The sequence below is a fragment of the Lagenorhynchus albirostris genome, chromosome 6, assembly GCF_949774975.1.
Source record: "Lagenorhynchus albirostris chromosome 6, mLagAlb1.1, whole genome shotgun sequence".
In the NCBI taxonomy this organism is placed as follows: Eukaryota; Metazoa; Chordata; class Mammalia; order Artiodactyla; family Delphinidae; genus Lagenorhynchus; species Lagenorhynchus albirostris.
The window spans coordinates 63851896-63879608 of NC_083100.1; the positions used below are offsets into that span (position 1 = coordinate 63851896).

General features: G+C 41.1%; 1 protein-coding gene across 3 annotated transcripts in view; it reads left to right on the forward strand.

The window, feature by feature from the left end:
- The window catches only part of STK39 (serine/threonine kinase 39), a 301230-nt gene that overhangs the window by 162185 nt on the left and 111332 nt on the right, over positions 1 to 27713 (forward strand). For all 3 annotated transcript variants that reach the window (XM_060152718.1, XM_060152717.1, XM_060152716.1), the window contains 4 exons: positions 14712 to 14834; positions 14933 to 14962; positions 23251 to 23313; positions 25057 to 25124. In XM_060152718.1, coding sequence (XP_060008701.1) covers positions 14712 to 14834; positions 14933 to 14962; positions 23251 to 23313; positions 25057 to 25124 — 284 coding nt within the window. The remainder of the gene's footprint in view (positions 1 to 14711; positions 14835 to 14932; positions 14963 to 23250; positions 23314 to 25056; positions 25125 to 27713) is intronic.

Genomic DNA, 27713 nt, shown 5'->3' on the forward strand with positions numbered 1-27713 from the left:
TATCGGCAGGCGGACCCTCAACCACTCCGCCACCAGGGAAGCCCTGACGGCGTGCTTTTTAAGAGAGACCCTAATGAGAACTATTACAGATTTAAGAGTGTGGATCGTATATGGGTCTTGTTTAGATCCTTTTTTGAATAAATAACTGAAAAAGACATTTTTGAGATAGTGGGACAAGATTGAAGCTAGAGTGATATTTAATTCTACTAAGGAATCATTGGTGATTTTGTTGTTCGTGAAAATATCGTGATCGTGTTTTGAAATGTTCTTCTCTATTAGAGATGTGTGCTGAAGTATTTACAGGTAAAATGATATGAAGTCTAAGGATTGCTTTGAGAATACTGAAGTGTGAAGAGTTGGGGTGTAAAGATGAAATCTCAATGGCAGGACAGTTCGTTTAAAAAAAAAAAAGCCTTAACAAAGGTGAATGTAGGAAAATGTAGAAGCCAGGAACAGGAGGGAGTTGAAGGTCTGCTTCTCACCCCATTTTGACACTCCTGTGGACGCGTGTCACTCTTTCTGCACATACGGTGGTCATCGTTTTGCCTTTTTGACCCGAGAATCCAGGAATATAGCACCACCGTTAGATTGTGCTGTTGTGATTGTAACACCGCACCATCCGGGACTCGGGCAGTGGTCTGGGCAGTTCCTATCTCATCCTTCTCAGAGGCTTCAGCCCCTTGTGGAAAAATGACCATGCAGGGTATTCCTTGTCCCCTGTTACATTTTTGAAACTTTAGACTGAGTAAGACATAAGATGATAACTTGGGTGGAGTGGTCTGTAAAGACAGACGGAATGGGAGAGAGTAGAGATTTCAACATGAGGTATGTTTTTAGAGACCTTATGATGTCATTGTTGGCTCTTCTTTCTTATCAGTTCAAATTTGTACTGGAATCAGACTCTTCACACTTTCAAACCAAAGTGTAAGTCAGTGCTGTGTGTGTATTTTTTGTTTTCTAACTAAACCCCCATCTGAAGTCTCTGCCCTTTGCAGACAGCAGGATAGCGAACTGAGTCCATTACAAAGGGAACACGATTTCAGCTGACCACCACGGACTTGTTTGCTTCTTTGAATTATTCCCAGCACAGTGGGTTGTTAATATGTTGTCTCCGAGGCAGATGGGCCCATCCATTTTGATCACCAGCTTTGCTGTTAATTGACGTTTAGAACTATGCCTTTCGTCTCGAGATCTTCAGATGCTTAGAGGAAAGCCCAGAGTTTCCTTGACACCAGCTGCTGCTTTCCTTAAACAGGAGGAAGAAATTTAGCCCCTCAGCTTCCTCATACGCATCTGTTAAGCATGTCACCACAATGACAGGGTCCACGATGGCAAAGGGTAGTAGCTTTCTGAGGACGTGATAAAATGCCTTTGAGCTGCAGGTTGAGATATTTTGGCAGAGAACTTTACTGTGTATGTTTTATCCAAGGATGATTTAACTCGTTCATTTCTCCAACTAACACGTTTTAAGTATCTGTTATGCAGTAGTAGTCTGTATTGGGTGCTGGTTCACAGAGCCGGGTTTTCTGTTCACTGCAGCAATTTTCAGGTATGTTCTGACTCTAGGGATTATGGCCGTGAGGAGCTAAAAGGGTTTCAGGATGTCATGGGGTCTTAACTTGCCTTTCCCCCCCATATCCCTTCAGCAACCCCATGATGCTGTGTCTGCCGCCCCTGACATCCCTCTCCAGGGGAAATGGTGAGAAAAGGATGGGGAGAAGTTCCCTCCTGGTGCGAGTTTTGCTTTGGCAAAGCTATTTTTTGGGCAGCAAAAAAACGTTATTTATGCATTTAGCAAATATATATTTGTCACCTACTAAATAAAAGATACTCTAAATATATAAGGACTCAGAATAGATTGAACTGTGTCTTACCACCAGGCCATGTGCTTTCCCAGCTCCAGATTTTCTTACATGCTGGAACATCTTCTTAATATCTTTGGAATTTCGTAGCAAATACCAGATTAACAAAAACAGCAGAATCCATTACTCTGGACATAATATAGAAGAACACAAACTCATCCACTTGGCTAAGAGAAATGTAGAGGCAGCGCACTGACAAGCACCAGCTCCTGTCAGTACATGTCCTATGTGTGCAAAAATTCGATGATCATTTCATTGACCAAATAGTTTACTGTAATGGTGAGTCTTCATTCCAGAATTCATTGCATAAAAATCAAACATTAAAAGTGTTGGAAATCCTAAATTGTTACACTTGTAGTAAATGCAGGTGCACATAAGTTGATCCCCTTGTCACATCAAGGTTTTAGAAGGTTTCATCATTTTCAGTCTTGAGAATTTGTTTGAAAGCTCATATTTCCATCACTTCCTCCCCTCCTGGAAAAGTCATGTCTTTGAACATCGTTTAGAAGTAGGAAGTGGTTACTTTTACTTTCTGTTTTATACACTCCCATGTTGTTTGAATTTTTTTTAAAAAACATATGTGTATCTTTCATTTTTAAATACCTGTTTTCCAACTGATAGCATCATAGATAATAATGATTAAAAATTCAGAAGATACAAAAGTGTGAAGGGGCAGAGGGAACGTTTCTTCTCTACTGCTGATGGAGTGAGCAACCCCTAGATTAGTGTTTGATTAATAACTGCGGACGGTAGCGTAGCCAGGTCGACACCTAAACCCAGCCATCACAGTGGGTCTCTCTGCGGCTTGTTAGAATTCTTCTGGTCCTCGTGGTCAGTTCTGCTGCCTGCCTGGAGCTACGTGCACTTGGCTGTATGCTCTTCTTTCACGTTCCCACGCCTCCTCCCCCTGCAATTAAGTTAACTTGGTAACTCATTGCTGTATCCAGAGCATCTTTGGCTCTGCTCCACTGCCAAACATTTATTCTCCCTTTTCACCCTTTGGTTTTTCTCATCTGTGTTATTTGTCTTACCAGGACAGAACGTTCCCATTGTTTTCTTTATTAGCTGAAGTCACAGATCAGCTTGGCACCCAGTCCAGCAGGAGCTTTCCTTCTCAAAGACGGTAGCTGCAAAATTGGATGCTGCTCTCTTGGCTTCTGGCTGTTGTTATTGTTCTTTGTCACCCTAACTTGGGGAAATGCCATATTGGAGGTTTGATAGGACTCAAACAGAATAAGAAATCTAATTACTTTTTGTTTTGTGCTGCTGCTTCAGAATAGCTCCCTTCCAGCTTCCAGAACATTCTCTCTCACGGCATTGCCCTTTCATGTTGGATTTCCGAAGTTACAAAATTCCATTGTCATTATCTGAAGAGCGACATTTATCAAATTTGATTCTTTCACATTGGAAACTGTTCAAGCATTATAAGAAGTCGCTACAAGTGTGTCCTTCACTGAACTAGCCCGGTGTTTTGAATTGTTATTATTGAATTCTAAGAGTCTTTGTTTCTCTAGAATTTCTTCCAGTTGCCTATAGAACGTTTCAATTCTCTCCTTTTACATTCTAGCAAAAGGGAATGCCAAATTTTAGCAGAACCAGATAAGCATTGAATTCCAAGAGGTCAAAAAAAAATAGTTAATGCAAATCGCTGGCAAAAGGTCCAAGATTTAGCTGTAGCCAGTTATCTATCATTGATAGAGATGGACTTTTTTCTTCTTGGTATTTTAATGAGTAATAACAGGGTCAGACAGAAAAAAATGTGTAAGTATAAATTAAAATCTGAGGGTTCAGATGCCCAGAAAATCCAGTCAGAAAACACTGACCAAGGAGCAAAGTATGGTAGAGCCTGTCATTTGTCATGGGAAGGGGTATCAAATATGACCTACGAATTTTTAAAGAATTCCTAACTACACAAAAATGGAAATGAAATTCAATAAATAACCTCATCACCATCCTTATTCTGATTATAGCAGCTTCAGACAGTAACAGTCATTTTAATAAGCTTCTGTGGGTCAGGGGTTTGGGATAGTGTTAGCAGGCTGCCCTCTGGTCATGTGCAGCTTCAGTCAGATGGTCAGGCCTTGTCTTCATGGGTTCTCTCTGGGCTGGCAGCATGGAGGCCTCAGGGCCGTCGGACTGCTTATCTAGTGGCTGCAGGCATCTGCTGCCCATATTCCAGTGAGCAAGGTTGGAAACGGCATCACCTTTTCTGATGCTTGGTTCTGTCGGTTACAGGCAAGGCACAGACCCACCCAGGTTTAAAGAGAGGACACTGGACTCCGTCTCTTGACAGTGAGGGTGGTAAGATTCTGGAAGAACACGTGAGGCAGGAGGTACTGTTATGGGCATCTTTGGAGAAAAGCAGTCTGCCCTGGTCTACCCTCTGGCCACAATAATTCACATCTCTCCCACATGCAAAATACACACACTGCGCTTCCAAAACCCTCCAGAAGTCTCATCCCATTATGGCTTCAGGCTCAGGCTTAAAGTCAAGGGCCTTACCCTCTAATCGTGTGCCTGACACACACCCAGAACACAACAGGAGGATAGGCCTCTTAAAGGTCTGCCCCAAAGAGGGAAAACCAGAGGCACATGGGACCATGGCAGTTGTGGAATTTGGCCAGTTGCCTGCTGCCTGTTCCTCTTCCACTGCTCTCTTTGGCTCTTGGTTCCACGCTCTGGGATCCTACTTCTACTTTTTAAGTGACCCTTCCTTTTTCAAAAGAAAGAGCCAGGGCTTCCCTGGTGGCGCAGTGGTTGAGAGTCCACCTGCCGATGCAGGGGACACGGGTTCGTGCCCCGGTCCGGGAGGATCCCACATGCCACAGAGCAGCTGGGCCCGTGAGCCATGGCCGCTGAGCCTGCGCATCCGGAGCCTGTGCTCCGCAACGGGAGAGGCCACGCAGTGAGAGGCCCGCGTACCGCAAAAAAAAAAAAGAAAGAGCCAGTGTTTGCAGCTGAGTAGCCTTCTCAGACTGCTTCCTGCCCCTAAAAGTTTCGGGAGCTGAATGCTCTTTTCATTTTGTACTCTCTCTGTTTTAGTCGAACCTGGAAGTAATTTCACAGTACAAATGTCTAAAAAACTTTGTGGGTTTTCTTTGAATGTTGATGGGTTCATGTCTTAGACAAGAGCCATGACCTCAAGATGCTTTGTCTACCTTGGGCTCCCTGTGACGCTGAGGGACCACACCCTTAAGATTCTCAGAAGCCTTATTATGTAATGCAGAGTTTCTGCAAGGTTTGCTCTTCCGAGCCTTAGAAAGCCTTAGGTCTGTTTGAAAGTGTCCAGAAGGCACCGCCTTAGATCTTTCTGAAGTCTTAACAGAGTGTCACACAGTCACACCCTGGATTTGGTCTTTGCCTTGAAGCCCTGGCTGGGTTTGAGAACTGCTGGATGTCTGGAGAGGCTGGGGATGAGGAACCATTTTGTATTTCACGGTGTGTCCTTTTCTCTCATCTCTCTCTGCTCACGTTTTATCACAGGCAGCGAGCAGCACCCAGGTGTCACTTCGAGTACTCTGCCTGGAAATCTCTTCAGCTAGATCATTAGGTCCATTTCTGTTCCCGCTTTACCGCAGATATCAGTGTTGCCAAATTCTGTCACTGCACAGCCGGGTCCTCTCATCCTCCAACATCCAGTAATATTCTCCTCGCTTTCCTTTACGCCCTCACTAACCACCTTCTTAAAACAACAGTCCTTTCATTATCTTCCATTATCTTGCGTGTCAGGAATTCAGGAAGGGCTTGTTCTGATTTGGGGTCAGAGTGGAGCTGAAGCACTTTTGCTAGGAACCCAGGCCACCAAGGAAGCCAGTCTGACTGCCCCGGAGGCTCCTGGGACTGTTGTTGCTTTAAGTCACACAGTTTGAGTGTGATTAGTGACATGTCAGTAGTTCCTGGAACCAGTAACACTACTGTTTTTCTTTCTGGCCTTTGTCACCCTGAAGTCCCAGTACGTCTGCTTTCAGGAATCCAGATTGGATCATTGCCCCCACCCCCACCCCCCGTGGCCACTGGAAAGCCTCTCTGCTTTTCCACTGTCTGAATTCTAAGCCCCCTGACTTGGTAGACCACAGAGGGTGCAACTCACAGGCCAAAACTGTCCCACAGACACATCATTTCTTAGGCTGTGCAGGAGAATTTTATTTTATCTTGATGTACACTTGTTAACATGAAAAAAAATCAAGAGCATTCACATAAAAATCCACTTCTCTGGAAGAATCAGAAGATCTGGCAACACTGGGATGCCTTCCTGTGGCAGCAGTCAGCTCATGCTGGGCACTCCCTTTGGGTGTGTGTGGTGGTGATGAGGTTGGCCCTGTCCAGACCTCCCAGGTCCTCACTGGGTCTGCTTTCCATTTCCTACCTGGTTCCCGCAGGCCTTTGAAGTGGCCATTCTTATTGTACAAGTGTTCCACACAGCTTTCCAGCCTTATTCTTAGCTGTTTCCTTAAACCCAGCCCCTAGACCAGCCCCAGTCCCATGTGACCCAGCCCTGCACATGAGTCAGCAGAACTCTATAAGTTCATACCTTCCCACTGGGTGGAATAACTTCTCCACTTCCTCTGCCTGGTGAGTTATACAGGTGGTCATCCTCTCTTCTGAGATTTCACAGCGTTTGTATCTCTGTTGTAGCATTCACATTTTCTTGAAATTATTAGCTTAAATGTCTGTCCACCTCTCTGGATTGTGAGCTACTCCAGGATGTAGGCTTTTATTTTATTTGTCTTTTGTCTAGAACTTGTCACCAAGGCAGGTATTAAATAAGACTTTGTTGACTGACTGAATAAATGATTCTTTGAAAAGGCTAAAGCTAGCTCTCTTCCCTGTAAGAGTATACAGTTCAGTATGTCATCTGTTAAATGTAACACAGAGTAGAATGATATAAAGGTGCAGGCAAAATACCAGTGAAGCTTCTTGGATTGGAAGAAAAGAGGTAAGTAGAGATTGTGGAAGGGCAGATCAGGCCAAGATATGTATGTGATACACATGTAAAAAGGTAGAGTTGTGTAAGTATTTAATTTGTACAAAACTGTATTGTGGGTGTCTGATGGCATGTGGTGGGAAATAAGTCTTGAAAAGGTAATTTGGAGCAAGGGTATGGAGAGACTGGAATATTAAGGAATCTGAACTCATTCTGTAGGCGATAGTGAACTCGTTTTTTTTTTCTTTTAGAGAAAGTTCTAATCTGTGACTTGTGGCAATATGAAGGATAAAATAGGCAAGAGTGTAGAGGCCAGAGGATTGATTAGCAGTTTGCTTTAATAGGAGAGACAGGAGATCAACGTTGAAGGGGCCCTGATCCAGCACAATGGTAGCTGAGGAAGTAAAATCTGCAGAATATAGTGTTTGATAGATTTGGCTTGTGAGAGAGATGGTAATATTCATGATAATAGCACCTGTCATGTCTTGAGTGTTTATTTATGTGCCAGGCATCATGTTAGAAAGTTTATATGACTGTGCCCTTTGGCCAAAATGACAGGGGTGGGGGAGTTTCAGAGGTCTTTTTTTTTTTTTTAACCCAAAATGGAATTTTATTTTAAATTGAAAAAATTTCTAGGAAATATGTGCCTTGTTATCCAGTGAATGCTTCATGCAGAAACTTTATATGTATATACAAACACACACACATACATACCCATGCATTGTAGAAATAATACATTTATATGTGTATTTCTGTTTCTTCTGGGATTAGAAGGTACAGACAGAAATGTCAACTAGGCTGGTAGTTCTCCATCTTTCACCATTTTACTTCTCCCAAATAATCTATCAAATAATCAAGGTTCCAAATTGTTATAAACAAAATGAATAATCTTTCAGTGATATTTACGCTTACCATTGATCTGTTGTCATGTTAATATTTACAGGAAATTTGAGACCCTAGTTTCATGCTTTAACTAGAAGGATCTTTGTTTCCATTTTGCAGAAAAATTAATCAGGTATAAAATTTTTGATCCTGTTTGTAAAATTTATCATGCATTCCTAGATACAAAGGAAGCTTGAAAATACTGTGATACTTTACTTTCCAAATCTAAAGATTAGAAAAAAAAAGTTTTCTGGTCAGTTTGAACTTATGAACACTTATGGACATAGGTGAAATAACAGAATATCTACTCATAATAATTTATTAGGATAACTATATATAACTGTTAAATAACTTGCACAAAACATTTTTATTTAGAAATACACCATTTGTTCTCCTTTCTTACTGTGTATCAAGCAGTATTATTTACGCTCTGACTTGCAGTGTTGGCAGTAACTATCATAAAACCAATTTTTGCATCATCTAACACAGTTTTTCAGAGGACACCCTTTTCACTTCTATCTACATTAAAAAAATATATAGCCCTATGTTTCCTCATGATGCTTTCATAAGAAGTGTTATCCCAAGCCATATGTATCAGTTTGAGAAATGTTAAGATAGTTTCCCCCCTGCTCCCGTACTTATATTGGTATATGTTTGGTATATAAAAATCAGTTACTGTGTTGCTTTTAAAGGTGAGATTTGAGAGGCTTGTGTAAGAAAATTGAGATATTTGCCATTGCAAAGGAAAGTAGTTATTTCCAGGAATAACTACTAAGTTCTTGTGAAATGTTGTCAAATTTTAAAATGTTTCCGTGAGCTGAGTCTTATGGTCAGTGGCGTGCTTGTAAACCTTGAGAACTGCTGCTTTGGCAGTAAGGGGAGAGTGCAAATCCTAATTTGTACTATTTTTCTATTTCCATTGTGTAAATACTCCTATCCTGGCCAATTTAAGTGAGCATTGTGAAGTCAGGTGTCTTGTAAACTTTCTGAAACGCTAACAGTGGGCTCTCCTGAGCTAGCATGAGTCAGCTGCACCCCGGAAGTGTTAACTAAGACAGGTGACCCTGCAGAAGTGTCAGAGTGAGGCTGGGGTGGAGCATTAATAAATGGGCTGGAGATGGCGAGCTAGAAATCGATCAGATGTTCATATCCAACAGAGCATTTGCAAAACAAGACTAAGAGATGAAGTCTCCAAGGTCATTGACTTCCATGGAGAGAGGGGGCTCTGGAGACTGTGTGTTTTAGGTCACTAGACAACGTCGTCTAGTGAGCTAAGAGCATGTAGTGGGCTAAGAGCAACCATTTTTGTGTTAAAGACAGAGAACAGCAGGAGACAGAGCAGGACAAGAGAGGAGGAGGAGAAAGGTTACCAACACAGGTTTGGAAAGAGTGTGAAACAACGGAAGAATGGATTTCAGCTGTGTCTGCAGGATCACATTATAGCAACAGAGAGGAGTGCTGAATCACACAATTGTGACGTTGTTAAATCTTGGGGAGAGAAAGCCAGCAGTTTTCGTGGCCAAATGCGGACAGATAACATTTTGTATGAGACTAAAGATTGAGGAAGTGAGGGCAGCAGTCAGAGATGCTCTTTAGAAAAATGTTGACAGTGAGAGGGGAGAGTGATGGAGTGATGGAAGCAGCAGAAACTGAGCCCCCTCCCCGCCCTTTTTGTTGGGGGAAGAAGTATAGGAGATACTTACACATGTTTGTGATGGATGTAGAGGATCCAGAGCCTGGCTGTTTGTGTCTTGAAGGAATGAATGAGTGAATGAATAAATGAGCACAGTAGGAGGCGTTGGTGTTGTAAAGGAAAAGGAATCCATTTTCGTTACACACTGGAGGGAAAGAGGCACAGGGGGGTGAGGGTGTGAAGACTTTTCTTGGGAATAGAAAGCTTGGGGTATAAGTTGGATGGCCCTGTTGCTCTCAGGGTCGCAGGTGAAGTTATTGGGGTGAGTGGGGTAGGGCAAGATGGGCACTCCTGTGAGTAGCGGCAGCAGGGGATAGCCCTGGAGTCTGGGGTGGGACTTCCAACGCCCTCACTCCCAGCTGCTTGAGCTCCAGCCGGTTGTTTAAATTCCCCTGCGCCTCGGTTTTCCCTCTGAAAAAACGGGGGGAATAAAATGGTTCTCAGCTCCCAGGGCTACTGTGAAGGTTAAATTAGTTAATATGTTTCAAGTGCTGAGTCACTTTTGGTACATGAGTAACAGCTGGTATCAAGGGCTGGGGAGGCGGACTTAGACTAACAATGAGCACAACTCCTCAAACCTGAGGGACCAGACTAACAACGAGCACAAGTTCTCAAATCTGAGGGACCATGTGAATCACCGGCGAGCTTGCGAAAAGGAAGATACTGACTTAGTGGGTCTGGGGTGGGGCCCAAGATTCAGCATTTCTAGGTGATGCTGTTGCTGCTCATCTGGGGACCACGCTTTGAGTGGCAGCGTTGTAGCAGGACTGTTGCCCCGACTAGGAGTGGCCAGTGGTCCCCTGTGACATCACCAGGCAGTGTGCCTCCTCTCCATTGGCTCAGGCTGAGCCCAGGCTTTCCTCCAGGTGTGGGGCGGCCAGGAACGGGCACGGGGCCATGGGGAACTAACAAGTGCAGCCTCAAGAGCGTCAGCTGTGGGCTCCGGGCTTTATATGATACGGGAGAAGCCAGGCGGGGTTGGTGGAAGAGGCGGAAGCAGACCGAGGGCCTGAGAGCACAGTAAGGCCAGGCAGTAGGCGTGGGACGGAGGTGCCCGAGAGCTGGGGGGCACAGGGGCCAATGTCAGAGTATAAGCTATGGGGACAGGCAAATATTTACTGCTGAAAACTTGGTGAGTCTAATTTTATTTTTGGGTGTTTAATTTCTGATGACTTAGAAGGCTTTTTGTTTGCTTGGCTGTGCCTCAAGGACATTATAAAGGGCAGTTGACTAGAAACAGGTTTCCTACTTCTGGTTAGTAGAATGCCTGAGGAGAGAAAAGTTACTGGGTGTTGCTTTCTGCCATGTCCAGGGTGTCCTTGGTGGGCAGATGTGAGGTGGGTGGGCTCCCCATCTTGGGTTCAGGCTACATACAGCCAGGCACGTAGTTTGTCCGGCAGGTGGAGGGGAGGTGGAGAACAGGATTCCCAGAGATGGGAAAACCATTCCAAGGAGCCCCTGAAATACCACTCCAGGGAGAAGTTACGTGGCCGTGGAAGTAGCTGGCCGGTGCCTTGGGAGGAAGGGCATGCAGTACTGAGACGAATTCTACTCAACTGTGGTCAGTATTTCTTTGGGTCACATTCATCCTTTGTTCAGGAGTGTGTTAGAGAAACACACTTGCACTTCTAACATATTTAACCCCTTGTATAGAAAGTGCTTCCGTTGGCTCTCTTGTACTCTCTTGTATACATCCTTCCTCCTGTTCTGGTGTCTGGGGCCAGGTGGCAACCTGAGATATTGTATGGAGATCCTGGGTCCTGGTATTTATAGACAGCTCCTGTTCGAAGGGGCACCCCTGGGAAGATGAGTCCCGGAACAGATCCAGGGACTGTGTCCCTTGTTGCTGCCATTCCCTCTCCCTGGCCTTCCCATCCTGGCTCTGCCTCTGACCTGACCCCATGGCCACAAGAACTGGCCGGGGAACCACACTGTTGTTCCCTCTATCTGTCCGGTGGAGCCTGACTTTTTGTGGGAATCAGAACTTCATTTCTTTAATGGATTTTCATAAAAATGCTGTTTCAAGGAAGAGAAGATAATATTACTTTCCTTTTCAGAGGTATGGTATAAAAAGAACTGCTCAATTGTGTTTTATTCCCAGTTTTGGGAATAAATGTTATTGCATGTAAAACTTTGTCTAACCTCGCTACTGCCAGCTCTGACCTGAGGAATTTGTGGGCTTATGAATAGCTCTAGCTGTCACTTGAGCTCATTTCTCTGAGAAGCACTGGGTTATTTTTTTAAATTGCCAACAGAGAAAAAATTTCACTTAACCACCTCTTGGCTTTACTCAGTGAGTGAGCCATTTAATAGAATAAGAGCGACGTAACGGGAATGCAGTCAGAGTTCTGAGGGTGGGTAACCTCCATGCTCATCACGGTAGGGGATGGGGGAGGATAGAAGCTTTTACGCATCTTCTTTTGAAGCATCTATTTTGTAGATTATTCTTCAGTTCCTAAATAAAAACCCCATTTGTTTAAACTATATGAAACTTAGTTGCCTTGGCTCAAGACCTAAAAGCTTCCTGTCATCCCTACAAACTCCCCACAAGGATGTAATTTTGTAAAATTGCTTTCTGGTCTCTTCCGCAGAGGTCAATGTCGCATAAATACACTGTGAAACCTGGGTTTCACGTTATGCTGCGAGTTTTTTCCTTTCCAATAAACGGAGACAACAGTCTCAAGGAATAAATTTGTGTTCTTATTCTTGCTACGCTTACACCAGTATTTTATGCTACCTAGATTTTTGAGTGTTCGTTGTCTTAATTTCGACATTTATTTGTTTAATCAATATTTACTACTTAAAGGCCCATCCCACCATTTCTTTCAATGCCTGAGGCTATAATCCTAGACATTTTGCTTTATCTGTCTCTCTTCCAGCAAATAAAACTAAGAGGAGGGACACAGTCAGGGTTATAAAATAAAATAGAAATAGAAGTTGGCCATTTTATTGTCTGTAGTTGGATCCCACTTGAAGAAACAAAACGGACAGCTTTTGTAAACGTAGAGCGAGAGGAAAAAACATAAACTAAATTTTAGGGTGTGAAGCTGCCCTACCTCTTTTCAGAAAGAGAGATTTCCCTGCTGTGATCTTTTGAATGAGTACTTGAAGAATACTAATTCGTCAGCCATGCTTGGGTTTTACAGTCTGAGTGAAGGTAGAGTTTTTTTCTGTTTATGATCCACAATTTTACTCTTCTTCTCACTTCTTAGTTAATAGTATGTTTTGTAGTAGATGTGGCTTTAAATGCTTTCTTTTAATGTAGTCATTATCAGATTTTCCTCCGTATTGCTCTCGTCATGATTAGTGTTGCTAAGAAAATAATTAATTTTACTGTATATGTCAACAGAAAATCTCTTCTTTATCCATTTCTTTATAGCTTTAAAATGAGCAGTCTGTTCTAAAAAATCCTGAAGTGCGTTTCAGCGTCTTTTCTACAGTACCTTGCCAACATCTATAAGCATCATTAAAATCACTGTCATTAAATAGGTCTTTCCAATGACTCAAAATGCAAGTGGAAAAAATATCTTATGCCAAGCACAGAAGGAGTTTTTACTAAGTGCTAAGTGTTTTGAAGGTGAATTAGTGGAGAAAAAAGCTTTTTAAAAAAAATTGAGCACAACCGTTTGCAATTATGAATAAGAACCTTTTGCTTGTTTAAGTTTCTACGTCGCAGCTCAAGACCAACCAAGTGGTCAGGCTTACTTGTACAGGTTCCACATGGTAATGCCTTCAAATCAAACCCAACCCCAGGTCTGCATTGTTTATGACTTCACATTGATCCAACATGTGTGAATGATTACTTTACACCTAAATCCTGTGGTATTTCCCTTGGAACTCATGAACTTCCTGTGGTATAACTGGATAGTTTCTATTATGGAAAATAGTCTTTCTTCATGTCATACTCTTTCAAATTCTTCACAGGACATTTTTAGACAGCTGGTTTTTCACAGTTACCATTCAGTGGCATAGGAAAACGTGCATTTGAATGGGAATCTGAAGGCTTTTTTTCTTGCCTTCATTTTGCTTTTACACCTGTGTGATATCTTGGGTCACTTGCTGGGCCTTCGTTCTCCCATCTGTAAAGTGAGGGGGTTTGACTAGACAGTCTCCAAGGTCCCTTTCCACTTGCGGTTTCTCTGAATCAGTGGATCACTGGTTGTTATGTTCACGTCATGTTCGCTTGCTACATTGCTTTGTTTAACCACGTCTCAGACCATGTTTTGCTCTGTATTTTAAATTGAAGTAGAGTTGATTTACAATGTGCCTGTCTCTGCTGTGTAGCAGAGTGACTCAGTTATACACACATAAGCATTCCTTTTTCATATTCTTTTCCATTATGGTTTATCACAGGATATTGAATATAGTTCCCTGTGCTATACAGTAGGACCTTGTTGTTTATCCATTCTAAATGTAACCGTTTGCATCTACCAACCCCAAACTCCCAGTCCCTCCCTCTCCCTCCCCCTCTTCCCCCACCTTGGCAACCACAACTCTGTTCTCTATGGCTGTGAGTCATCTCGGTCCATTTTTTAAAGCAAATTACTTTGGTCAGAGGCTCATTATTCTCAGTCATCCGCTCCTTTGAAAAGTTTTGCCTTTTCAACCACAGAGACACGTGGAGAGCATTCCCCGTGGACCACATCTCTACCCTAGCTCAAAAAAATACGAAATAATGGCAGAAAATTGTTATCATCTGTTTAGTTCATCTGACACGGCTGCTGGTTGTCTTGCTGTGTTCCTGGCAATCGTGAAAGGCGTGTTAAGAATAGCCTTGATGTTGTGTTGTTTTGCTCAAGTAGGTTGAGCAGAATCCCAGGAAAATAAGCATGACGTCAGGTTCTGAAAAAGAGCAAGGTGGCAACAGAAGGACATTTGCGTTTTTGGTATAGGTTGGAGATGGCTGATGCCCTAGACTAGTATGCTTCTTCAGGCTGCCTGAGTCCCTTGTCTTCCCTCAGTCCTCAGTCTCTTGCTTGCATGCATTTCCTTAAGCAGTTTTGAAACCTACCACGTGGACTTTCACGTGTAGTGATTCATACAGCGTTAACTGAAGCCAAAGTGAAAAATGGGCTTGATCCTTTGGCTGACGTGTGTTGTACTCTTCCAAAATATTTTGTTCTACACAGAGTAAAACATTTCAAGAACTTAATATCTTTGGAAAGAGGATGAGTGTAGGAGTCTGGAGGCTGTGTAGTCTTTTGGGGTATTCACTGCTAGTTACCCCTGAATTCATAACCCCTCAGGTTACTTTCAAGGTAAGTGTGTGTTGTGTAACCCAAAGAGCTGCACCCGCAAACACAGGTTGTGTTCAGCTGGTGAAGAATTGGGTGGATTTGTTTTGGTCCAGGTGAGAAGAGTTCCGGGGTCAAGCGGTCACCTTCATAAAACCGAAGACGGTGACTGGGAGTGGAGTGACGACGAGATGGATGAAAAAAGTGAAGAAGGGAAAGCTGCGTTTTCGCAAGAAAAGGTAAAATGACATTGATGATGATTTTCTAACCTGTGTCAATTTTATTTTTGTGTTTTTGGGGGCGTGTGTGTACTAATGAATATGTAATTGTTTTACAGTCACGAAGAGTAAAAGAAGAAAATCCAGAGGTGAGTGGTGGTTATTTATTTAGTTCTTTGCCTCGTCTCCCCCCCAGCCTCCTCCCACAAGTATCAGTCTGATCTCTTTGGGGAAGAACCTTCAAACTTTGTTCTCGTGGTATAGAAAAAAAAAGAAAAGGCACATAGGCTTTGCGGGTCTTGATACTGTCTGAGTTACTTTGGAGCCGTGTATATTGGGGCAGATTACTCTCTGAGCCTCAGTTTCCTCCTCTGTCAAATGGGGGTGATCACAATACTTGTAAAATTGCTGTGAGGATTGATAAAATCACATACATGAAGCACTCAGTGGAGTTCTTAGCACAAATTAGTTACTCACTTCATCTTAATTCTTAGGATTACTGTCACTTAGAGAACATACTAGGCATACAGGAAAATGTCTCCTAGATTTTTAGTTTACCATAAAGCAAGATATTAACATGGTTAGGAACTCTAGGTTAAATTTGTTGGTTTTGATTTTTAACTCTCCCGGGTAACTTAGTAGGCAAGGAACAGTCTTTTCTCAGCCTCCCTTTGAGAACTGGTCATCTTTTGATTAACTTCACTTCCTCCACTGGTTAATTATTCTAATGACTAATGATGACTGTAGTTCAAAGGACTTCCTCATTCTCCTAGAGGAAGTTTAAGCGTATTTAAATAGTTCCAAGTATTTTACAAATCTAGTATTTAATGTGTACTTTGATAAATTCTCTTTAAGAAAACAGAAGACTTCGGGCTACAGATGATATCCATCCCAACTTTCTTTTTAAATTTCCTTTTAATTAAATGGAGTAAATCTTTTTTTTTTTTTTTCACATAAATGGAGTAAATCTTATCATTCTGCTTTAAGTGGCAATAACCAGCTGCACCATCTAAGAAGAGAGCATCAGAGCTACAAGCCACTCTTCCCCCTGTCATTCTCCCCCACCCTGGCTCTAGTCTCTTTTCATTCTCATGCCTCCTTGATGGGCCTTTCCTAGGGATTTTTCAGTCTGCCTGCCTCCTACTGGTAACTCTCCTTCAGATCCTGTTTCCTCCTATATTTATCATATGAATTAATCTCTCTATTTCGTACATCAAATATGAGCTTTGATCAAGAAGTTAGAAGGATGGTGGTGCGCTCCACAGTAGGACATGTTGGCTACACACATATCCTGCTGGATTTTTGCAATGATCTTAACCCATTATCATGAACTCTGCCGTCTTCTTGCCCACTGTTTTATCTAGAGTGAAGTGCACATCAAGGTTTTTCATCTATTTCTAAGAGTGACTCTAACTAAAAGTGTCAGTTCTCCTTAGAAATAGAACAAAATAACATGATTCAAGTAGCGTCATTGACTCAGAAATCATTCGTTATTGGTTCACTGCAGGACATTTTCGTTGGAAGATATTCACTGGAATTCTGCCTTACTAGTATAGGCTGATGGCTGTAGGTCTTTCCTCATGAGGATTTGTTAAGTTTATTTTGAGAATATCTTACTCTGTACTCGTTGCAATTGCTCTGATAACTGATCTGTTATTTGGATAATAGCAGTATCTTTCTGGCAAACGTATTTTCTTCGTAGACAGGAAAAAGAGTAGTGTATAGCATGCTGTCAGTTGTTCATCAAACATCCCTGTCAACCTTCTTGAGTGGAATTTGAAAGTCTGAGGCACCTTACTGTATCTAGACTCGCTTGATTTCCCAGTGGCATATGTCTGTTCCCATACTGGCTTATAATTAAGGAAGCATATAGATAAGCTTCTTATTTCTGTGGAAGGATACATTAGTTTGAATGTAAACACTCCCCCCAAACTTTAGGAATCACCAGCTCTCTCTGCTATTACACAGCTTCCCACGCCATTTTATTGTTTTTGTTTTTTGGGGGGTATTTTTCGCAAGGCTGGCGTTTCAGCATCCTGAGCTGTGTTCAGAATCTCTTCAGTGTTGGTTCCTGTGTCCTTTCAGCTTTTGATTAAAGTAGCCCCCTGATTTACCAGTCACACCAAGTCACTTTTTGGATGTGAAGCAAAAAATATTTTTTAATCAATTATAAAGGGAATTAAAATGGTTGAATATGTAAATATTCAACAAACATAAAGCATATAAATGATATAAACTTAATTATATATATATAAAAATAAATATATAAAAATATAAATTATATATATAAAATGTGTGTACTGTGTGCACTGTTTCAGTAGATGTTGGGGATACATCAGTGAGAAAAACAGTGCAATCCCTGTCCTTGTGGGGCTTCCATTCCAATGGGAGTAGATAAACGATATCCAATAACCTTCATAAGTAAGTAAGTTATGTGGTTTGTTACAATGGAATAGGAGTAATGGAAAAAAATAGAATAGGGTAGAGGGTGAGGTAGTATGGTAGGGGTTTATAATTTTAAAAGGGTTAGTCTGGATAGGCCTTACTGAGAGGCACATAAAGACTTGTAAAAGGGCTTCCCTGGTGGCGCAGTGGTTGAGAGTCCACCTGCCGATGCAGGGGACACGGGTTCGTGCCCTGGTCCGGGAAGATCCCATATGAGCCATGGCTGCTGAGCAGCCATGAGCCTGTGCTCCGCAATGGGAGAGGCCACAACAGTGAGAGGCCTGCGTACAGCAAAAAAAAAAACAACAAAGACTTGTAAAAAGGTATGGGAGAATTAAATAGAAATAACTCTGAAGGACCACTTTTATCCTGCTACCGCTCTTACCCCTGTGACTGTCCTATCTTTCCAGAGGTTATAAGTTTGCAATGTTTTCTTCCAGACCTTTCCTGCTCGTTCACATACAAATATGTACATAAGAAGTCTAGCATATCATTTAAAAAATATAAATGAGATTATAAAAACTATAAAATTTTGCATCTTGCCTTATATCTTGGAAATCTTTCCACAGTAGTCGCTCTAGATCTACCTCTTTATTTTTAACTGCTGAGGAGTATTACCTGTCAAAATGGTTTATTAACCATTTCTTTCTTCTTGAGCATTTAGGTTGATCTTGCAAACTGTATTCCATTAACATTTTTTGTGTATGCACTTTGAGGGGCGCACATATAAATAAAGCATAGGTACATAGAACTGTGATTTACAGAATCTGCTGATTTGGGATTTTTATAGCTGTTATCAAAAGCTGTATCATGTTAAATATCTTATTGTATTTGTCAGTTATACCTCAAAACTGGGAAAAAAGGCTGTATACAGTCTCAGACAGTGTACCTTATACCTTTAAACATCTTTTAAAGGGAAAAGATGTACTAAATGGCACATTGAAATGCCAGTGTGTTTACTTCGTAATAAGCTTTTCAGTAATATGTGTCATTGAAATTGCAGTTGAGATATTTACTTGACTATAAGCCACTAGGTGACTGGGGATAGTATTTTTTTCATGTCCGTGTTCCCTTAGCATCTAGTAGACATGCTATATGTATTTGTTGGTGACATGGAAACCTATGCACTGAGACTCAGACTCTAAACAAGTGCCTGAATAGGTCTGTCATATTTATAAGTAGGTAAGAAGTGGGGGAAGGATCAGAAGACGTTTTATAATCGAGCTGAAGTTCAGAAAAAGTAGTCTTAGTAGTTCCACACTTAAGAGTGAGATGCTGCAATAAAGAAGGGGCATTTTAGAAATGCTTATTTTGTAAGGGGCTATTTGGCTTCCTGGAAGTATAGGCAGAATGTCCAGGTATTACAGCACTAGTTGGAGAAGACTGAGAAGGCAAGGGTGGGGTATTTGCCAGAGGGACCTTGGGTAGATGTGCCTGGTACAGGACCGTATTTGGAGATGAGAAATTCCAGTGTAAAACGTAAAGTTCCAGAGTTACACCACTTGTCTAATGAGATTCGTAGCCAAACTTAGTGAGAAATTGGTCCTAGTGTGTTCTTAACCTGGTTTTTAAGAAATAGCCTTGCAAAGTATTTGTCACCTACTAGTAATTATTAGTTTGTAATAAGTAAATAATTCATGCTAATTTCATTTATTTAGTATCTTATTCCACTTGGATGGTGGAAGCCAGTGGAGACTAAAGGTTAATAATATAACAATAATAAAGAAGTTAGTTAATTGGACAAATGTTTAATCTGATTTCCCATGGAGCTGCGTTAGGCACTGTGGCATTGTGGGAATTATACAAAAGCACAGAAGAGGGCCTTCTCTCCAGAAGCTGCTCATCTCTTTGGGGGTAGGGCTCGGGAGTGGTATTTGCAAGGACAAATACCAAATAAGTGGTATTTCTTAGGTAGGGTTTCCTAGTTGATACAACATCCTAGCTTATATAAAACCTTTCAATTATTATCTCATTATTGATTTTTTTTTTTGCTTTATAAAAAATTTTCATTGTTGTGGTTTGATCTTCTTTTTGACCAGTGATTTTGGAATCCTTTTGTCAGTCTCCAGAATAATCAGTACACGTCTTATAATTCTTTAAGCAATTTTTATACCTTAATTTTTTATATAAAAGTAAAACTGACTTTATTTTTTATTCTTTTTAAATTTATTTATTTATGGCTGCATTGGGTCTTCGTTGCTGCGTGCGGACTTTCTCTAGTTGCAGCGAGCAGGGGCTACTCTTTGTTGCGGTGCGTGGGCTTCTCATTGAGGTGTCTTCTCTTGTTGCAGATCACAGGCTATAGGTGCGTGGGCTTCAGCAGTTGTGGCTCATGTGTTCAGTAGTTGTGGCTCGCGGGCTCTAGAGCGCAGGCTCAGTAGTTGTGACGCACGGGCTTAGTTGCTGCCTGGCATGTGGGAAGTTCCCGGACCAGGGCTCGAACCTGTGTCCCCTTCATTGGCAGGCAGATTCTTAACCACTGCAACACCAGGGAAGCCCTGACTTTATGTTTCAATTCACAGTTTCTTTTGGTTTCATTTAAGTGAGGAGGACATTTTCCAAGGCTTCTATTAAGGAACCACTCGGTTTATAGTAGCCCTTCTGTTAGGGGTCATGAAAACATGGTTTGCAATCCTGGCTCCACATCAGAAAAACCAAAGGCTTTAAAAATGCTGATCCCTAGACCCAGCAAATCAAATTGTGATTTGGTGGTTGGGGGTGATGTCCAAGGCAACTCTGATTTTTAAAAAATCTGTTCATGTGATTCTGATACGTGACTAGGATGAAGGACCCACTGACTAGGAAAGCCGCACTAGTCGCTCTGAATCCAAAAGCCCAGACTGGAATCCAGGAAGATTGAGTGCTGCAGATACCTGAAGATTTGTTTTAAATATCTGCCTATCAGAAGTCTAAAAAAAAAACCCCAAACAAGCAAACAAAAAAACAAAACGACTAAGACATTTCAGAAATCCCTTGGAAAAGTTGTCCTTATTTAATCAAGTGTAATGGTGCCGGGTGGGAAGGTTTGATGACAGAAGCCCTGTAGGGCCCATGACAGGTATATTGAAGAATTTTGTTGTACGTCTAGGCTAGGTTAATTGTTTCCCAACTCTGATACTTTGTTCTGAGGAGAAAATCCATTTGGTGTGGATTTAGGTTGAGTGAATTTTACCAGAGCTTAGACACAGTGTGAAAGCTAAATTCATTGCTTATGTTACTCACTGCTATTGCTGGATGATTGTTAAAACTGCCTTTAGCTTTTTGAAATTATTTCTGATGACATTGTGTTTTCCAGACGCCTGTCAGCTCTCATGTTGTCTTATACCCATTTGTAGTTGGAGGCAAAGATTTGAGTTCTCCCTCCAAATTGATTGTACTGGATCACAGACGGCTTTTGCTTGATGCTTTTATGATGTCACTTTCTAAAAGGTGTTCTTATTACAGGTGACTGGCTTTCCAACTCGTTGTTGTTAAAATTAGAATCTCCTGTAATTCTGAAAATAAACCTTTTGTTTTGGAGTAATTTTAGGTTCACAGAAAATTTGCAAAGATAGTGTACTCTGTAGGGTTCCCGTACATTCTTCATCCATGCTCTTTTACCGTTAATTTCTTTCGTAGCCCTGACGTGTTTGTCACAACTAAAAACCATCAGTGCTCCATTACTATCCGCTACATCTCAGATTGTATTTGTATTTCATTAGTTTGTCCACTAACATCCTTTTTCTGTCCCAGGATCTAATCCAGGATAACACGGTGCATTTAGCTGCAGTATTTTTAAAAAGAGAAAATGAGAAGATTAGATAGAGCACTATGAAAAATTAGAAAGTGGATGTTGTCCCTTTTTTGTCTCTATTCCAAGGTGCTTTCCTCTTTCACTCAGTCCCAGAGGCCTGTCTCCAGGGCCGTGTCCAACATTAGTCTGTTATTCTTCTCTTCCCCTGCTATCAAAACACCCATTCTCTCAAGTATCCTTCTTAATAGCAAACTGTTTAAAATTTAAAAAAAATCCCAATAGACAAATTTATATTATACTGTTAATGAATGACAGCTGCTTAATGTGTTAGGTTTCTTGTAAGTTTTTACATTTAAAAATGCATGCCCAGAAGTCATGCCCTAAACTGGTAGAATGGGGTCCATAATGGTGAAATTTGGCAGGCTACAGTTGGTTGTCAAGGAAGATGTTTTGTGCAGGGAACCTCCCTTTCCAGCACTCCTGTGCATCTCTGCACATTTCCTGCCCCAGTGGGAGCCGGAGACTGGTTCCTTCATCACGTGCAGGGTTACATCTACACAGTGAGGTTGCACGGTAATAGCTCTCTGTGCCCCTAACTGTCCGGGAGTAAGGGACAGGGCATGAGATGGGCCTCCCCAGGGGAAAGAGAAGTTGTCACCTCTGGTAAATGCCATTAAGAATTTTCCATATTACAAACCTTCTTTGACTAAAGGTAGGATATTCTGTAGGTGATGTGATGTGGCTTTTGGTAGTATCTCAAACCTTAATTAAGAATGAACTTATTAACAAAACGGAAACAGACTTACAGACATAGAAAACATATTTACGGTTACCAAAGGGGAAAGGGGGGTATAAATGAGGAGTTCGGGATTAGCAGATACACACTACTATATATAAAATAGGTAAACAACGAGGTGCTGCTGTGTAGCACAGGGAACTATATTCAATATCTTGTAATAAACCATAATGGAAAAGAATATGAAAAAATGTATATATGTATAACTGACTCACTTTGCTGTACACCAGAAACTAACACAACATTGTAAATCAACTATACGTCAATAAAAAATTAAAAAAAAATTTAAGTTTAAAAACAAAAAAAGGTTGTGGAATCAGTCTGAAAAATTCTTTACAAGAGATCATTTGGGATAGACCAAGGCCCTCTGGCTGGTTAATGAACACAGGTTGTTTGTTCTTCTAACATAATCATTGCCCCCCAACATTTTAATATGAAAAACTTCCAAAATATTGCAACATTAAAAACATTTTATAGTGAACGTCCACCCAGCAATCACCTGGATTCTGCCATTACTATACTTCACCTCATGCACAGCCATCTATTCATCTGTCGGTCTATCTTTGTTTTTGGATGCAGTTCAAAGGAAACTGCAGATGTGGGTATACTTCCCCTTATTTCTTCATTACTAACAGTTATTTTCGCGGAAGCAGAGAGAGTAAGAATTTTACGCTCTTAAACTTTAGAAAACTCTTGCCACAAAGAATTTCTGATGACTTCTGATAATTTTAGAATCGATAGTAAGTTTAGGGAATAATATATATTTTTCATTCTTTGTCAGTGTTGTTTCTCTTTTAGTTTGCCTTTCAAGTTTTGTTCCAGGGCAGAGTTCACAAAAGTAGGGATTGAGGCAGAAATATTTTGGGTATCACATGAGGGTCAGGTTTCCAGCTTGGAGAGAAAAATATAACCTATTACTCTAGCTTTTCTTTTGGGGAAAATGTGTTTTAAAAATCCAGCTACCCTTACATATTTTTGAAATCCAGTGCTGTGAATAAATTGTTCAAAGTAATGATTAAAGGGGCAGGTTGTGCTAATCCTAACATCCTTTCATTAGGGGGCCCTTAACTTGCGATGAAGTTGTGTGACAAGAAAAAAATGGTCGTTGGGCATCTTTCTGTTATCAGGTTTAAAATATCAAATAGTCCCTGCCTTTTCACTTTAGCTTGGTGGTTCTCTAAAAGCTTAAGGATCACCTGAGGCACTTATTAAAGATACAGATTCTCTTCTGTCTCCATGAAATTCTGAATCGTAGGCTGGATGGTGCCCCGGAATCTTTAACGTGTGTCGTAGGTGATCCCAATGCAAGTAGTCAAAGGACCACACTCTGGGAGATGGTGCTTTAAAATTACTTAAATTATTTAAGATTTTTGTCTCTGATAACTGAGACTTACTGTAACCACACTGAGCTTAACGTCTTATTTTGGTGTTCTTACGTGCTGTAACGGTGGCTCTGTTAACAGATCGCAGTGAACGCCAGCAGCATACCCAAGCAGATACAGTCCCTGTCTGTGCAGGACCCTCAGGTACGTTTCTCTGCCTGTCATTTACGTTGTAGACAGATTTTCTTTTTTCTTTTAACAAAACCTGACATTTTAGAAAGATAGGCAATATCAGGGTGGTGCTTCCAAAGCAGGGGCTTGTAGACACTTTTTTAATAAGTATGGAGAAGAGAGGACTGTCACTATTGACTGTGATTTTCAGGGCCTCCAACCTTTAAATGATAGGTTCAAGAGCAAGAATTGATTACCAGACTGCTTTTGAAATTGCTGGTACTGTGTGAAATGAGAAAAGGAAAGAAAATGACTCACCATTCTGCTAGATTCCAGCCACAAAACATTATAATTAATTGATACTTTTCTTTTTTGCTCCTGATTGGATTTCTAAACTGTTTTTATAATTCTTTTATCACTGAATTTTATGGGCCAATTTATCTCTACAACTCACCTTGTAAAAATAATAGTCCAGTGGCTGTGAATGAATTCATATTAAAAGTTATATGACAGAACACGTGTGCCACGAGTTGTGTCGGGTGCTGATGAAGGATGCTGAGCTATCCAGGGCAGGGGCTGTGGACATAGAACCAGAGTGCAGGCCCCCGTTCTGGTTTTGCTGTGTAATTAATAGGCAAGCCCTTCAGCTCTCAAAGTGGTTATACTTTAAAGTATCACCAGCCGGAGGATCACATCTTCCCTCCAAAGCTGCATATTCCATTTAAATGTATTTCTGTTCTACCTGATCTGTATTTTATGAAACAGCTGTATGCAGAGGAGGGAGAGTGATGGGATTTCATGATTGCAGGTTAGACATCTAGTCCTTGACCCTTATCTTTTATACCTGAGGAAGCAAAGATTTGCAGAGGTGAAGTGGCTCAGCCGAGGTTGCACAACTTCTTAGAGGCAGAGCCTTTACATTGTATTGGGCAACTCAGTAAAACACCTTGAAGTAAACTGTAGGGATTGGTTGAATGATAAAAGGAAAGGTAGGGATAACAACAGGTCACGAGGCAAAGAGTAAAGGAAACAGGAAAAGGGATAAGGATACCTAGTAGTAAGTAACATGGTATAGTTTGACTCATTTTCATATACATTATTTTGTTCTCCCAGGAAACTTTTGAGGCAGGTATTATCCCCGTTTTGTAAATGAGAAAACGAGTCCGGAGAATGACTCGCCCACAGTCGCATAGCTGGTCAGCGGCAGAGCCAAGTCCTGACCTAAAATCCGTTATTTTTCTACTCCAGTAGGAATGGCTCATGTCCAGGAATTGGTAGGAGTAGGGAGAGGCTGTGTAGCAGAGGCAGTCATAACTGATGATCTGTGTTCAAGGAAATAGACTCTAGGGGAGAAAGGCGAGAAAGGTAAACTGTGGCCTCACCTACTAGGTTCCTCCATCCTCTGCATCATGAGGTTTAAAGTGCACAACCTTTGTGCGTCACCCAGGCCCAGTCGGTACAGTCCACGGCTCGGGTTGCAAGGTTCCCCTCTAGATGGCTTTCCTTTGGACTTAACTGCTGCTTATACCAGTTGTTCCTAGGGCCCGTCCTCCTACTGAGGCTTTCTGTATGAAACATTTGAATCCACAGTTGTGATGGGAAGTAGACACCATTCTAGTGTTCACACAGAGGTCTTATATGGACGAATAAGACCTGCATGTGTAAAGAGCTAGATTTGAAATTTCCAGGAAGAAAGGGCTCTATGAGTCAAGGGCTATCATGATTTTATGCATGTATTTCCCGAGTTTATAACAGTTTGCTGTTTTGTTTTTAAAGGGCTTACTCAATGCTAGTGAAGACTACAGAGAAGCTTCTTGTGCCGTGAACCTAGTTTTAAGATTAAGGTAAATAATATTGTTTATTTTGCATCACTTTCCCTACGTATAGTACAATATTCTGATCTCCTTCCGTAGCTTTTCATAATATTAGCATAAAATAAAATTGTTACCTTGTTTGATCTCCCCAAATAGCCTGTGGGTGCTGTATTCCCAGGACTAATTGCTCTCTTCTAGTTGCTTCCCCAAGAAGAATAAGAAAGAAAAGCACCATGTGAGTGTATTCGCAGGCTCAGTGTACCCTTCATTAAGTTTTTTTTTCCTTGCCTTTTCTTCCTTGGGTTTTTCTTTCTCTTTTTTTTCTTTTCTTTTTTTACGTTAGATCACAGTAAGAGATTTTTAATGAGTTTCTTTCTCACTTCAGCAGTCAGTCTCTGACAGAAATAAACCATGCTTGTACGACAAGTTGCCTGTTCAGAACATTCTTCAGTGACAGGTTTGATCAGCCACTGTGTTGAAATGATAGATATATTATGAAAGAACCCTTAGTCTTCCAGGAAATGGATACAAATATGGTGCCTGACAGTCTAGTCTTTGTATCTAGTGAATGAAAGCTTTCTATTTCAAGGATTTTTAAAAATAAGGTCAATTGAATGTGCATTCTTTGTTAAGAATTTGGAATCTCAAGACAAAAGAAATTTGCTTGAACTTAATTGTAAATAGCTGAACTTACCAGGTCAATCACGGTCACATTTTTTTAAAAAGATTTCTATTGGAGTAGTTGCTTTACAATGTTGTGTTAGTTTCTACTGTACAGCAAAGTGAATCAGCTATACGTATACATATATCCCCTCTTTTTTGGATTTCCTTCCCATTGAGGTCACCACAGAGCACTGAGTAGAGTTCCCTGTCACATTTTTGAAGGCATTTTACAATATGTTCTCCTTTGACAATTAAACAAATAGAACACATGGCTAATGGGCCTTTTTCAGAGCCATGGCTATAAAAGGTGGATTCATTTTCAAGGTTAGTTTCCAGCCCTCTGAATTATCATAATCTGTCAGGGTAGATTATCTTCGCCATAATTGCCCCTTCCTCCTGATGGTCATTCATAATCTGCAGTGCATTTTCCCATACTTACCGTGGGAACCTCACCGCAACCCTTGGTGCAGTTTAATTCAGAGTTGATTTCTAAGTCAAGATGTGAAATCATTACAAGACTATTCTCCTTCTATTTGAGAGTAACCTTGCTTGTGATTCACAGTGTATCTAGCAGTCTCCAGAGAATGAAATAGCCCTTTCCCTTTTCGTTTGACTTTGGAAACAGGTACTCCTTTTATTTTTCATTTGTTCATTTATTCACTTATAAATATTCACCGATATTTCTGAGAAAGCAATTCTGTGCGGGGCTCAGTGTTTGTCTTTGAGACGCAAGGGTGAGCGAGACTACGGAGGTTACAGGCTAGCCCGCTGAGCATGCAGTGTTGGAAGTCACCTTTAGAGCCCAGTCATCCAACCTCCTACTTGACATATGCAGGAGTCTTTTCTTCAGTGCCCCTGCTGGGTATCTACCCAGTCCCCGTGCATACTTCAGTTCACTCTTTTTCTGTGATCACCTCTGTGATACTGAAAAGCTTTCATTGCTATGTCCTCTTGAAGATTTAGCTGACCTTCCTATTCTGGGCTCAAATTCTGACCCTTAGAGCACATATCAGGTTCTCTGGATAAGTCTCCTGAAGAGTGTTAAAATGCATACTTTGAACCTTATTTCCAAATATTGTTTTGCTCTAGGTACTGGGACAATATAAAACAGTTGCATTCTCTCATTTTTCTGAGAGCCATTTGTTGTTTGCCAGGCTTGCTCTTCTCCTTTCCTAGGCAAAACAGCAAAAGTAACTTTAGCCTTGCTTCTCACAATATAGTTCTATATCCCCCTCACAATCATCCTTGTTTACTCCTATTGACTTTTAGTCTGTATCTGCTTTTGTTACCCTTTTCCTCATGGGCTTAGGTGGTGGTTTTTCCTGAGTTCGTGGCTTGGGTCACTAGTCTTAAAAGATTCTCCATGAAGAAAGAGTTCCATGTTCAAATAAGTTAAGAAACAACAAGTAGTATCCATCTATTACACATACACACACACACACATACACCTTTTTTTGGAAATCACAAGGAACATTAACATTAAAGGTTCTAAGAAGTTCTGCAGGAGAGGAATTTGTTTAACGTTGTTTACTCTAAGACCTCTTCAACTTCAGAACTCTTTTCATGGTATTATTTTCCAGTTTAACCTTGTCCCTTTTAAATGGAGCACCCATATTTAAATGTAGGTCTCCAGATGTGATCTGAACAGGCTAGAATACAGTAGTTAGATCATGTGATTTTTTGCAGTTCACACTGTATTTCTCCTAAATAGAGAAATTTATAAATTTCTCCTAAATCAGTCCAAGTTTTCATTGCCTTTTGAAATACCTGTGTACTTTGGTGATGAATTTAGCATGACCCAACAGTCAAACAAAAACCTCTGATTGTGTTTTTTCCATTTGAAGGGCTACCAAGGCTGACTCTGAACTGCAACTTATGTTTTAAAACTCTGTGCACATCTTAGCATTTGTCACTATAAGAGTGGACCTGGTGGTTTTGACTCATTGCTCGCCCACC